Source organism: Argentina silus, assembly GCF_951799395.1.
Source record: "Argentina silus genome assembly, chromosome: 11".
Taxonomy (NCBI): domain Eukaryota; kingdom Metazoa; phylum Chordata; class Actinopteri; order Argentiniformes; family Argentinidae; genus Argentina; species Argentina silus.
In genome coordinates, this window is record NC_139665.1 from 4,122,442 (window position 1) to 4,136,927 (window position 14,486).

The 14,486-nt window shown below is 44.0% G+C and overlaps 1 protein-coding gene across 4 annotated transcripts; it reads right to left on the bottom strand.

Moving 5' to 3' along the window:
• Positions 1-11,015, bottom strand: LOC310811699 (voltage-dependent L-type calcium channel subunit beta-4-like; the record flags this gene model as incomplete). Of its 4 annotated transcripts, XM_083679949.1 has the most annotated exons (15): positions 1-258; positions 462-647; positions 853-948; positions 1,414-1,565; positions 1,862-1,971; positions 2,198-2,256; positions 3,511-3,591; positions 3,940-3,959; positions 4,533-4,609; positions 5,041-5,168; positions 5,454-5,576; positions 6,087-6,149; positions 6,228-6,293; positions 9,650-9,733; positions 10,953-11,015. In XM_083679949.1, 15 exons carry the CDS (start codon positions 11,013-11,015, stop codon positions 1-3), a joined length of 1,566 nt encoding a protein of 521 aa, XP_083536075.1. The 4 variants fall into 4 exon arrangements, with proteins under 4 accessions (XP_083536075.1, XP_083536073.1, XP_083536076.1 ...); XM_083679947.1 differs by having other exon boundaries at positions 6,087-6,293; XM_083679950.1 differs by lacking the exons at positions 9,650-9,733; positions 10,953-11,015 and adding an exon at positions 8,257-8,301.
• Positions 11,016-14,486: the final 3,471 nt, after the last annotated feature.

The window sequence follows — 14,486 nt, forward strand, 5'->3', positions numbered from 1 at the left end:
TCAAAGCCTGTGCCTGGAGTCGTGGCTGTAGCTGCCCGGGGAGCTTCGGTTGCGGTGTGGCTTGTAGGCGTCCTGGTAGGGGTCCTGGTAGTCCTGGTAGGGGTCCTGTTCTCTGCTGTGCTGGGAACCGGACGACATGCGGTTACGTCCCTTGTGTGCACGCTCGTTGTGGTAGTTTTCGTCTGAGGTCATCAAGTTTCGACGCTCGTTGGGAGTAGAGTGGTCTCCGGTGTGGTTGCTGTGTTTCATTCTTTGGCTCTGCTGATTAAAGCACACAAATAAGGGTTCTTGTTAGATTCACTGCATGCAAATATTCCCTTTAAAATAAATGTGACATTGAGTAGCAAACTAGTGTTTATGCACTGTTACTAACAACAGTATTGTTATCCATACTCTGCCGTACTCTATCCGTATGTGCTAACCCCGAGTAATCAAAGCCCATAGAAGTCTGCCTGGCTAACCTGCAGTCCAGAGATGGTGGTGGGGTATGGAGAGAGAGCGGTGGAGCCCAGGTTGCGGCCCAGCAGAGGGTTGAGAGGTGTGGCCAGGGAGGTGTGTGTGGCCTTCCAGTAGGCCTCCAGGTACTCTGCCAGGTGTTCACACGCATCCTCCAGCTGGTTCTCATCCAGGATGATGTCAAACATCTCCTGTCAGGCGTGGAGAGAGGACACTTCACTTTCAGTTTGTTCCACAGTTTTCAATAGTCACTTTGTCACATTTGGTCCTATCCTGGACCCACTGAAAGGAAACCTTCATTGGTGGAAATAAATGTAGCCTACAACATCAGTGTTGAGAGGCAACGCTGGCTAGTGTAGGCTAAGACATATTGTGCTCCTAGAGGGCGACACTCACCGGTGGACACTGGGCCAGTTTGTCGGCAGCTACGAGCTGCACGTTCAGGTGCTTGCTCTGGGACTTCCCTCTGGATTTGACCAGCCTCTGCAGAACCTGCGCAGAAACATTTGGATCTCTGAACACATTTTCATCCTTTCATTCTATAGAAATGTTAAATTTTGTGTATGTCATAGCATGTCCGTTAAATTTTAAATTTAACTTCCCGTTAAAAAAAACCCCAGTAAAACCATACAGTATGTCGTAAAATCAAAGTCTGTGTGTATGATGAAAGTCCACATGATGAGGTCTGTAAAAGTACAAAAGTTCAGTCTGCACATGCTGAAATGTAATATAACAATATATGCAAATTTAGCTGACACCTTTATCCAAAGCGACTTACATTACAGTGAGTGCATACATTTTTCAGTATATATGATCCCAGTGGGAATCAAACCCACAACCTAAGTGTTGTTAGCGCCATGCTCTACCAACTGAGCCACAGAGGACCGGAGGAAATGTACTCTCACAAGAGGTAAAAGGCGACGTGGAGGTGTGAGTCACGCGTTCCCAACCCCCTACCTTTGGTGAGGAGACCTTGACATGGACAATAATGGGAGCCAATGATGTCTTCAGCAGTTGGGCCGGGTGATTGATGGTGTCAGCGTCCAGGATCACCAACTGGAGAGACCTGGCCAGTTCAAAGATCCTCTCTATTTCACTCTGCACCTCAGCTGGGGAGGGGACAAACACCATGGATGTTACACACCAGTGGAGGCAGGTGGAAGTAGAAATCGGAGGACAGGCTCATTGTAATGCATGGCATGTGTCCATGCCATGCATTACAATGAGCCCGTCCTCCAATTTCTACCTCCGCCAACCCTATTAAACACTAACTCCATCACATCATACATTCACAGAGGGAGGAAAAAGGTATGATGTCAATATTGAGCAAAGAAAACTATTCTGGCTGTGGATGAGGGGAGGCAATGATCTTTGAGACTCTGGAGTCTCACTCTTGAACTCGTACCTAAGCTGGATCTGGTGTTCGACCTCTCAATGATGGCCCTCTTGCTGGGGTTGTTCAGAACAGACCTCTTTGCTAGTGATATATCCGCCGTGACTCGTGTGATAGATATCCTAGAAGGGTTGAAAAATATACATGAAGGCATTTCTAAGGCATTCAGTGGACACAGTGAATAAGAAGTAGAGCATAACTTTGTAGACATTGCAGGCGTTTCTCCTTTAGTCTTCACTCTCTGTGCGGGTTTCAATAAGCAGTCTCATTTGAGCGGTTACAAATTTGAAAATTTGAAAATCAACAGACAGAATACAGGATGAGGGTATGGGCAAGCTTTCATCTTACCTGCCGTCAAATCTGTGTTTGAGGAAGTCAAAGAGCGCTTTCTGCATCATGTCTGTCACCTAGGCAAGTCGTCAGGAAAGAAGACAGTAGGAAAAGAGATAAGAGGAGAGAGACTTAAGATGAGCAGAAAGAGAAAGAGAGTAAGGTTAAAAAAGAGGAACATTTAAACATGACAGAACGATGGCCAGAAGACCTCCTAGAAAGATGTACAAACTGGGCCATGGCAAGATCACATGGTGCATGCACAACAATCCACCTGGGTGATTTTACTATTTTGGATACAGTATTTTGTCTCGGTAAAGAACATGCTGATATCATCTTCAAGGCATCATACAAACAAACTACTCGATTTCCTGGCAGAGTACAACAACAAGCAGGTTTTGAGGTCAATTCACAAAAATCTGTCAATTCACAAAGTGTATTGTCATATTCAGTGAATGAAAAAAAGAAAAATCCCAACACCATTATATATATATATAATATATAGATATAAACAATAGACTATTTGTTCAATTGATCTCCTGAATTGACTGGGCTCAAATGGAATTGACCCATGGACATAAGGATCATGGTCGCCTTTAGAGATCCCTTAGAGGCTGCTTATACAGCAGTCTAGACATCCAGCGATGCTTCCAGGGGCTCTCCTCTCTCTCCTCTCTTTCTCATTTCAAACCTTGCTCTACTTCTGATGCTGACGCGTTTGCACCCAGAAGGTTGTTACCGCGGCAACAGAGCACACTGGGGGATGAGGCGAGTGATTGTGTTCCCTCCGTGCGAGGAGAGGAGAAAGAGAGAGAGAGAGAGAGGGAGAGAGAGAGAGAGAGAGAGAGAGAGTGAGAGGAATGGGGAGAGGAAGAGGAGAGTGCAGAGAAAGATGGAGAGGAGTGAAGAGGAGAGGATAGGAGAAGAGGGTGAAACAGGGGATATAACAGGAAGTAGGATTGGATGGGATAATATAGGATAGAACAGAATAGGATAGGACATGTTTGAATAGCAGGCAGATCGTGGCTTTAACCTGTGCTAATGTGGATTGCTGAGAAAGCCCAGAAAAAAGGGAAGCGGTTCTCTTAGAGGCTACAAACTAGGCCTATACTGCTTCCTAAATATTCTATACAAACACTTTAAATTTCAATTCCACGAGGAGATCTTCTTTCAAAGAGGATTGATTCTCACCCCAATAATAATCATTAACCATGTGTCTGCTGCATCACTGCACCAATGGGCTAGATGGGGGTGGTCATGTGATCGGGGGGTAGCGGCCCTCGAGGGAGAGCAGAGGATGATCATGTGATCCAGAGATAGCTGCTGCTTACCTCATAGCCCTTGAGGGAGGGTCCAACCAGCACCACGGGCCTCATGGAAGGAACCACATCATAAGGGGGGATGTGTTCAGTCTGCGAGACAGAACGTGTGATCAGCAGTAGGGCACTCACAATAAACCGGATGAACAACAACATGTGATGTTACCGTATATAGAATGATTCACCATTATTTTTTTATTTTTTATAAAATCCCATGTTGATTGCAAGAGGATGATTGGAATGGATTGAGAACCATAGTGAATCAGCGTAATTGCAACACCAACCACTGAAAATAAGGATGTTACATGGGATGTAGGGTGGGAGGCATGTTTTTTAAGACACAAATGGATAGAGCAAATGTTACAGGACACCCAGAGTAATGTTGAGAAACAACCACGTCTCACTGATGAAGATAATATGGTATTACCGTCACCAACTTACCACTTTTTGTTTCTGCTTTCCTGTGAAGAGGGAAAAAAGCAGTTGTCAATATCTTGTATTGTGTCAAAAGTCGCAAAAAAAAAGAAGCAACATCAGGAAACATCATGATGCTTCATTTGGGAATCTTGTCGATCACATTGTCATCTATGGCAAATAAAAACACCAAGCACATAACTAACACATAACAATTAACACCGGCTACAATCATCATAAAATACATATTGTACAATGCTGTCCTATGGAATATTCACAAAGTCACATGACTGCAGTTCAGGGGTCAAAGTCTTGTCGTTGGTTTCAACCTGTGGTAAGCCCAGTCTCAAAGCGCCTGCAGTCCTCAACTGGAGGAAGAGGAGGATGGGAAAATGTACACTCTATGGATCCACAATCATTCTGGGCTAAGCATCAACACCCTTAAGTCTTTGCATAGACATGGGAAGGCTTTTGCTCTCTCTCTATCTTTCTTTCTCTCTCTCTCTCTCTCTCTCTCTCTTTCTCTCTCTACGTTGCCTTGGTTGATGATGTTCTAGCTCAGCTCTAAACTAGCAGACGGCCACAAAGCTGGTGTCCCCTCCCCTCAAAAAGGGTCTCACCTGCAGAGGAGATGAGGGGTCTGACAGAAGCTGACACCTCATCCTCTACACTTGAGGAAGAGTTCCCTCCAGACTTACTGCAAAAGACAAGAGGGGATAAAAAAAAAGAAACAAACACAGATCACAGCATTAATGTGGCAAACAGCACAATGTATAAGGCAAACTCCAAGCCTCCAAGGGCAAAGGCTTTGGGTGAGCCTCTCACTCATCTAAGCCTAGTCGTCCAATTATGCTGAATCAGCGTTAAACTGAAGACCCACTGCGGTGCATGGCTTTAACAGACACACGCTAGAGACAAACCCTTGGTGACAAGAGCTTCAAAACTGATTATACAGAGAGGGCAGCTAGGGGGGAGGTCGAAAGGTCTACTAATTAAGAAAATAGACCCTCAAAATATTTGGATATTTCTACATTCTGTGTGGAGAGAAATTAAATGAAGAAAGTACAAGCAAGGGTCAAGGGTCAAGAGCCCGAGGTCTTGACTGAGGCCTGGGATGGACTGCCTTACCCTTGGACTCGGCCTCTCTTCTGTTCCTGCTGGACACGGATGTTCTCCAGCTTCAGAGGACTGGGGATGAAGCCGATCTCACAGCCCTCCTTCACCAGCCGGCCGATCCACCAGTCGTTGTTGAACTTCTGGATGCATTAGAGAGGGACGTTCAGGGAGGGGGATGGGGGGCATGAGGGACATCTCACAATCAAAGTAACAGTAAATATGTCAGCCAAACACCACACTAACTAAAAAGCACAGATTTAGCTCGTTTGAACGGTGAGGGTGTTTTTTTCGGGAAATAGCGTCTTAATGCAATGTGTACTGACCTTCTAAACCTTATATGAGTGATATATGTAAAGCTAGCTCTCACTAATTTCACAGCTGACACATATCATATCTAACCATTTATCCTATCGATGACCGCATACCTCCTTTATGTGAAGGAAGTCCTTAGCATCGAACGAGATAGCTGTTGCTGGCACCGGCACATCCTCATCCAACGCTCCACAGTAGCTGACATTAGTCTTCACAGCAAAGGCCACCGCTTTAGTCTGCGGAGGGAGGGGGAGAAAGACAGAAAGAGCCATTCAGCCTAATCTCATTACAAAATAACAAGTCTATGCTGGTTATATAGCCACCGTTGCAGAGGTTTAGGGTATGCTTGGGTTAAATGGATGTGGTTGCAGTGGTTTAGGGTATGCTTGGGTTAAATGGATGTGGTTGCAGTGGTTTAGGGTATGCTTGGGTTAAATGGATGTGGTTGCAGTGGTTTGGGTATGTTACGGGTCACATGGATTTGCAGTGGTTTGGGTTATACGGATGGTTTGGATATGTTGTGCCGATTCTAGAGTTTGATTCTAGAGTTTGATTCTAGAGTTTGATTCTAGAGTTTCTGTGGACATGATTCTAGAGCTGCCAGTGTTTATGTGGTAGTGTGACTGCTGTTACAGTGGCATTACCACCTTACAGTGGTACAGTTGAGTTGATGAGGCCTATGCATGTGTGCTCATGGTTATATGGGTTGTGTCATGTCTATAGGTTGAGGTTGAAGGAGGTCTCACCTTGGCTCTCTCCAGCTGCACCGCAGCCTGCTGCTCTCTCTCCTGCCTGGTCTGGGCCGGTCCCTGTCCCTGTCCCTGGCCTTGTCCCTGTCCCTGTCCCTGACCCGGGACTTGGCTTTGGCCCTGGACCTGGCCCGGTACCTCCCGCTCCTCCTCCAGAGACACATCCGAGTCAGATGGTCTGCTTGTGTAGGAATCAGCTGAGCCCTGCACAGGGAGACAGGCGGCCATCATCATCACCACTGCTTAGCAGGCTAGGAATGGCAATCATCACCACAGTCACACACAGAACTACTGGGGGTGGAGGCTGCATCACCACACACACAGAACTACTGGGGGTGGAGGCTGTATCACCACACACACAGAACTACTGGGGGTGGAGGCTGTAATTCACTAATGATAATCCAGTTGGGGAACAACATTAGGTCAAGTCAGGGAAAAACAGTGGTGGGGTCAATATCACATTAGGAAAGGAGGAAGTTTCACAGTCTGCTAAAATCCCCACACACACTGGCCATAGCACAGCACTTTTTACTACAGCCAAGCAGTCTCCTGGGCTTACTTCTGCACAAAACACTATTGAATTCTGTGGGTCCAATCACAAAGCGGCGGGGTTTGGAAAACAAAAATGAGAAGGTTTGCTTATAAGATAAAAAAAGAGAGAGAGCGATTGCTCTGTGAGAAAGACTAAGTGACTGTAACTCCTCATCACATGGGTTTCAGAGATGTTAAATCTAACACTGCAGGGACTCTAATAGGGGTTACTATTAATCATGGAATGCCATTTACACAACCGGAAGATGGGGCAGATGTTTAATTCTCTGTGTGGATCCTAACTCTGGAATATCATATATAATCTGTGAACATAAGATTCAAGATTCAAGATTCTATATTACTTTATTGCCATATGACCAAGGTTGTTAGGAACCGGTGCCAGCTCATCACAAATCACAAAACACACACAAATGATGATGATCAAAAATACATTATTTCTGCATCATCAGAAAAATACACCTTTAGAAAAGTTTAAAACCACAACAGTCCCCGCCCCTCCTAGAGTACATAAGCACCCAACCAGTAATAAAATTGCCTAATGTGCCACTTAAAGAAAATGCATTCTAATCAAGAATTTCACATAAAAATGGCTAAGATGTCAGTGTAGTCCCATCAGAAACACACACACATAGACACACACACACACACACAGACACCCACACACATTCACGCAAACACACACACACACACTCCTCCACCCCACTCTTCTGCTGTAGTGTTTTTGTACGCTTTTTTTCTTTTCATTTCTACACCTCCTAAACTCTATTCTTATTAAGACATTGTGTCTAATTGTTGTGTCTTGTTCTTTCCTGAGCAGAGTATATCAGACCAGATTGAAGTGATAAGTACAGTATATGGGTAGTTTGAGGGCATTTTGTGACGGCTCCAATCAGCCATGTTTTAGAACAGGCATCCAACGAAGCACCTTCGACATGTGACTCATCTACATCAGATTCCAGAATATGACATCACGACGCATGCTTCCCTTCGGCCTCGGCAGCAGGTATACAACATGCTGTTGGGCAGGAAAATGGGAACATTGTCCCTTTAACAAAGACAATAAATGCAGTACCCTGTTTCAAGAGGCTGTGATATGAGGATTCATTATGCAATCGCAACCTTAAACAGGAAGGAAAACGGACCTTGGAGGCAAAGAAATTAGCATGTACACATGGTTCTCACAAAATCTGTCTATGTCCACCTTGGAGCACAATGTGATGTGCATTAAATGGCTCCTCCTGCCAAGAGTGTATACGACCAGCTGGTCAAAGATGCTTGTGATTGGAGTGCAGCTAAATCCTGGATGTATACACTTGGCTGTCACTGACATACACACATATACACATAATTACTAATCACGAAGGAACAAATGTGCACACACACATCTGATGCCATCACGCTACAGTGTAACCCCCCCACCACCCCACCCCCCACAACCGAGAGGAACCCACGATCATTCTACAGCGTGCCGTCAGCTTACCTACTGAAGGCCCTGTGTGAGCAACACAGCTGAGCCTCCTCCATCGACAAACACACATACACACAAACACACACACATACACATACATGGTACAGACACCAAGAGAGATCTGAAGCTAAGCCCCCCCCCACTCACCGCCTCAGAGTCTTCAAATCCATGCAGGTACAAATTGTCATACATGGAGGTTTGCTATTCCAAAAGCCCCTCAAGAAGAATAGAAAAAAAAACTAGAGCGGAGGAGGTGGAGGAGGAGGAGGAGGAGGAGGAGGAGGAGGAGAAGGAGGAGGAGGGAGCCACCACAGAAATAGGGATGGATGGGGGATGACGATCCCCTCTCTCCACAGTAAAAAAAAAAATCCCTTCCGATAAAGAAAAGGGAGCAGGCCTATGCTGGTTTCCCTAGGCCTGCTGGTCGATGGATGTACGTTAGCCCCAAACCTAGATGCTGCTGGTTCACATTATAAGGCAGAGCAGCTCTCCCTAGAGGCAGCCCAATCCTGGCATTTCATCAGCCCTTCCAAACACACCGCGCAGCATAGAGAATCCTTCCTCAATATCAGCCTGATGACAAAGCCAATGTGCAGGCAGCTGATTGGCTGGCTGGCCCACCACTCAGCTTGGACGAACTCTCTCCTTGACTGGGAGTAGAGGAAGAGGGGGATGACTGCTGGGAGCAGCATCATTCTCTCCCTATTTCTCTTTCTGTTTCTCTCTCTCTCTCTCTCTTTCTCTCTTTCTCTCTCTCTATCCATCACTTCCAGGATATGAGACCCACATATTCACAAAATTCCAAAAACTTCAGTCAGAAAAAGGTTTGCTGTATCACATGTCATCTAATACAGTCAACATTTAATTTTGATAATCAAATGATAATTTCATTGTAACTATATAAAGAGCTTAATTCCAAAACGATATGCCATGAGCAAAATGTCACATTACCAAACATTTTGCACATGGTATAGCATTTTGGACACTCATTAAAGATGTGTTACATCTTCAAACATATATCATAATATACACAAGTAACAAACATAGGCTACTGTTCTTTGTAGGAAAGTTTGAAATTGCCGGATATAGCTTTTTTGAATGAAACAACATAATTTGAAAACATCTCTTGAACCATATGATCGAATAGTTAGAGACACCTAAAGATACAGTGATGGAAATAAAACACTGGCTTTCAGAGAGCTATTTTTGCATTGATAAATATTCAAATGTCAAGCATATTGTATCTGCATCAGGCACATTAACACTGGGAAATTATCTATATGCCCTGTTAAATCCACAATCTGTAATTCGTTAAGCCGTTTTTGGCTCAGCTTCTACTGTCTTTAGTGGGCTTTGTTCAATTCATTGAACATTATCCCTGGGGATGCATAATGAACCTGAAAGTGTTGATGATTTCCTGAGGGACATAATGTTAGATGGATGACCAATTTGCTCTATGGCAGTCTTTGAGGTTTTGAGTTAATGGACCCTTTAGGCCAGACCCCTGGCCTCAGTTAGGGGCTGTCCAGCCCTGCCTTACCTGTCTCAGGATGAAGCTAGTCGAGGTGGTGCTGCCATCAGACCTCTTCAGTCTGCTCCTCCTGGAGTAGGTCCCTCTGTTCACCTGTGTGTTACAACCATCACAACCATGTCAACCAATTCCCCCACAGGGACGTCAAGCAAACAGCCCACAGCGACAACAAAACAAAAACCATACCAAAAAATATATACACAGCACCACGTAGCATTTGACCATGAAATTGCCTCTCATGTCACATCTTACCCCTTGATCATTCCAAGATTCACATCAATTCCATTACCACACAACAGAGGGAGTGTTTCCTTTCATGCCACGGTGCCCCACGGTGTTCTAGTTGTGTCTTGTGGCGTTAGTTGGCTGTGATTATAGACGTATACATAATCCTGCCAGGCTGTGGAGGCTGTGGGCTCAGTATGAGAGCTGTCAGAGTCACCCGATGACATCGCCCCCCACAGGGCAGACCTGCCACTGACTACTGCATGACAGGCAAATCACTGCCTGTCCTCTGGTCATTAACTAGTCAATGTAATCTGTGCAGGGAAAAGCATAACTATGTTCATCTGTTGAATGTTAACATGATGTTGACGCTAGCATTACATTTCCAGCAGAAACAGGGATACAGATCCGTTTTCTTTGATAAGTGAGTCTCTTAAACAGCCAAATATAGGCCTATCACTACTCTCTATGGGATAGGTTAATTATCTAGCAGTGATTTGCTCCATTTATGTCTAAGTCTCCAGAGTTAATGACAATGTCACTGTTAAAGTGTCAGAACCTACTTCTCTGAATCTATCAAATAGGGCCACCTTAACTAGGTCACCATTTTCACTAGGTGTTCTGTTTCTTGTATCACATCTTGCTGTGGCCATAAAATATGAGGTGAAAGCATTTAGTCACAAGAACACCAGTATCTCCATCTTAAATATGGAGAATAATGCTGTACATATTTCACAGAATAAGCTTTAAAAGAGTGCATAGACCTATGGGATCATTTATATAACTCTAAACATCATTAATACAAGAAAGACGACTTTACAGCAAATGATGTACATACAGTAGCCCTTTTTTTTGTGATACTTTTCTTAGTTTTGTTATATGCAGTTCGGAGAGTGCAGCCTATCAAAAACCCAAACCGCTCTTAATCAGGAAAATGTTAAACTTGTGTGTGCTCAGAAATAAGTGCAAAATAAGTACAAAGATCAGTGCAAAAGTTGTTGAATTTTCTTTTCACAAAAGCCAAACTGTGTGAGTACAATAAACTAACTGTAACTGTGAATCCCTCTGTCCCTTTTAAGTGACCTACCTGAAAGATGGGCGCCTGGATGCCCTCGCCAATTTTATTTCGAATGTAGATGTGTCGAGACATCTCGGCCAGTACATCGGTCCAAAGGGGTGGTTGCCTCTCTGGCCCAGCCCAGTGGAATTGCGGTGGGTTGCGAACTGCTTCCTCCAGCTTCGATACCCTGCAATAACCTCAGAACAAGAGTGTGCACATGCACTCCGCGAATAATACTGCTCCCTTGCTCATTACCTTGTGACAGGTGCTCACAGCGCGCTCGGCGGTTAGTTGTGCGCACTGCCACTCTCGCCACAACAGATGTGAGAGAACCAAGTCCTCTCCTTTTCATCGCAATAAAAGATGCGGTTTTGCAGATTAAATCTCTATGTGCACTATAATGGATTCAGAATGACATTGACATTTATCATGATCATTTGACATTCATTAGAATTGAAGGGCATCTAATGAGAACTCGAAAACAAAAAACCTTGTTAAAAATGTGCAAGAAGCGCGCAACTATCTGCTCAGCGATTCGAATGATGCTGGTACTGTTCTACAATCTACAGCCATGCTTTTAGGCATGCTGGTTTTGATAACCTCTCTGTTTTGTATTTCTTTTGTATTTCCCCTTCTCTTACGTACTGTAGGTCAGCAATACTTGTCTACAGGCGTTTCCATTATCTTTAGACTCTACTCATGTGCTGTTTCAGGTGGACTGTGTTGTGGAAGTAATGTTTTTTTCTTCCAGGCTTTTTACCCTTGCACACACCTCGAACGAAAATGATACCCAACTGCCTCTCCACTGTTTGCCAGAGGAGGGCAGTATTACACAGGCCAATCATATAAACTATTATTCCTTGGTGAGGGGGATACATTCTGAATGTGAGTCCAAACAGTACTCAGTAGAGGGCAGTAAAGTATCAATATCGATTTCAGTTCATTGTATCTTCTCCCTCTCCCATTAAAGAAGCTGTCCGTAGGACTAGGACAAAATTACAAGCGATCATTGGTTGCGTCAGTACTGCTAGGATGTGGCTTGAATCTGCCACAAGCATCGCTGCAGTATCCCCAACATCTGTCTGATCCCAACATAGGAGGGGCCGAGGAGTCTGAAAAAGTAGGCTACTCTGCTTTCTCTCTCTGGGGACTTTATCATCATGTATTATACATAACCAACCATTTTCAGATGGCGTATCTGTTCTTAGTGTTTGCATTCCTCCCCAAACCTTGCCTTCAAAAGGGCTAGACAAGTGTGCCACACTGAAATAACTCACACTGGTACTGGCTGGACTCTTGTAGCTAATTAAAGTCAACGAGAGAACGAAACCAACTCTGAAGTGCGAAGTGTGAATGGACAGAACTCAATTATCTCAGAGAGGAAGAAACCACTTGGCAGCACCAAGCTGAGCTTTTCTTCAATCCAGCATTGAACGGCACTCCCTTCTGACAGGTCTTTTCATGTCCCCATCTCCTTGAGAAGGATGGCTGAAATAAAGACCTTGTAGCAACTAATAATGTAATAACTGTTGATGCTGTAATACTGTAATAACTGTTAATAATGTAACACACACACACACACACACAATATCATCATAGAGAGAGAGAGAGAGAGAGAGAGAGAGAGAGAGAGAGAGAGAGAGAGAGATGTTTCAGGCACATTTGTAACATAAATGTGGCGCATTTCTAACAAATGCGTGATAGCTCTATGGCTGAATTTGGAGTTTGGATAAAGCTACAGCTCTGTGTTTTGCTTAGAATAAATCACAGATGCAGCTAAGATGACATACCTACGGATGAGGCTTAGGAAATGGGTCACATTGGTGTGTAAAGCTCTACGGCTGTTTAATGGATAAGGGTTTTCCAGCGCAGCAGTGTATGCTTTTCTGTCAGTTTCCCTGCTCTCATATTTCTTATGGTTTCCTTGGTGACTATACATTGGTTGTGGCTGGTCTTTTCTTTTTTTACGGAACACTTTACCTCCAGCACAATAATGTATATTTACATTTGTATATTGTACACGGTTGAGAAATGGCCACGTTGTCTCAGTTCATGTTGCAAATTTAGCAGTTTTGAATTTGGCAATAAGAGTGTTAAGTTAAAAAAACTTTCGTAAAGCAAATGGTGAAAATTATTTTATCCCTTTACTTAAGAGTACATACATACATCTTGATAGAGGTGTATCATCTATATCTAATTATATAACAGAAGAGAGAGAGTGTGTGTGTGTGTGTGTGTGTGTGTGTGTGTGTGTGTGTGTGTGTGTGTGTGTGTGTGTGTGTGTGTGTGTGTGTGCGTGCGCGTGTGCGTGTGCGCGTGTGTGTGTGTGTGCACAGAAAGTTATTATATCATTAGCTCGGCACTTCCAATACATTATTAGCAAGTTATTACATTATCGGTTTTTAATACATTATAAATGCAAAATGTATTACATTATTAGCAGTTATGCCATTATTGGCAGTTATCACATTATTAGCTGCTACAGACTTTCTGCTAGAAGAGGTGTGATGAAGTTTGTTTCTCAGCCCTTAAAGGAGAGTTTCAGGGAGTGGAGTTGACAGAGCCTTTCCATGTCTTGTTTAAAGGGATGGTGATTGAGTGTGTATTTATATTCACATAGGCAGGCATTATTCATAGAGGCACTGTAGCTGAACGTGGTCTGTCTTTTAGTACCTGGGCAGAGGAGACCTCTTCTGCCATGGGACTGCTTCATTTGTTTCTGTAGTGGAGCAGGTGCCTTATTCTCTCACAACCTTTGACAGTTCAAAATAGTCAAAGAGTAGTAGCTTCATGTCAATTTAAAACTCTGAAAATGGACATACAGTACTGTACAGTATCCGCTAAACTGAAGAGCTAAAAGCAAACTATTTATAGTGGAACCTTTTATTTACTCCACTTACTATTGGCCAACATTCATTCTGCTCACTCCTTCACTACTCCCCTCCACTTCATTCTAATCTGAGACACTCAAAGTGAACGTCTTGCTGTGATGCTCTTGGTCATTCCTTTCAGGCCACTGGCTCTGAGCTCACCTGAGTGTCGGAGAGCCTCTGAACACATCCTGTTTACGTGGACTCTTCCTCTTCCCTTTTCACCTACTCCAAACATCTGAAGTAATTTTAGACTTTACATTTTCAAAGATTCTATTTTCCTCCCCTGGTCCATCACTTAAAGCAATATACATGCCGCAGTGTTCCCTCTTCTCAACCCAGTGTGATGCCTCTGAAATACCTCAGTGAAATGGTCAAAATGTTCATGCTCCACTGACATACATTTAAAGAGGACTTTGCAGCCATGCTGACTTCCATTCATGGCTACAGGAGCGTGGGTAACTTGTTGGACCCAAGCAAGGCCAAAGTGCTTCATTTCACACCGTTCCCTGTTGTCATTGCAGTAGGGGCTGAAGTCCTCCTCGCCATCTTGCCAGTCCCTCGTCAACCATAATGTCCGTCTTCAGGGTAGGCTCGTCATGGCAGTCCAATTTTGCTAAGATACAGAATGGCAAAAAAAAAGATAGATACATAAACAATCTATAATGGAATAGTAATGGAATACAAGTCT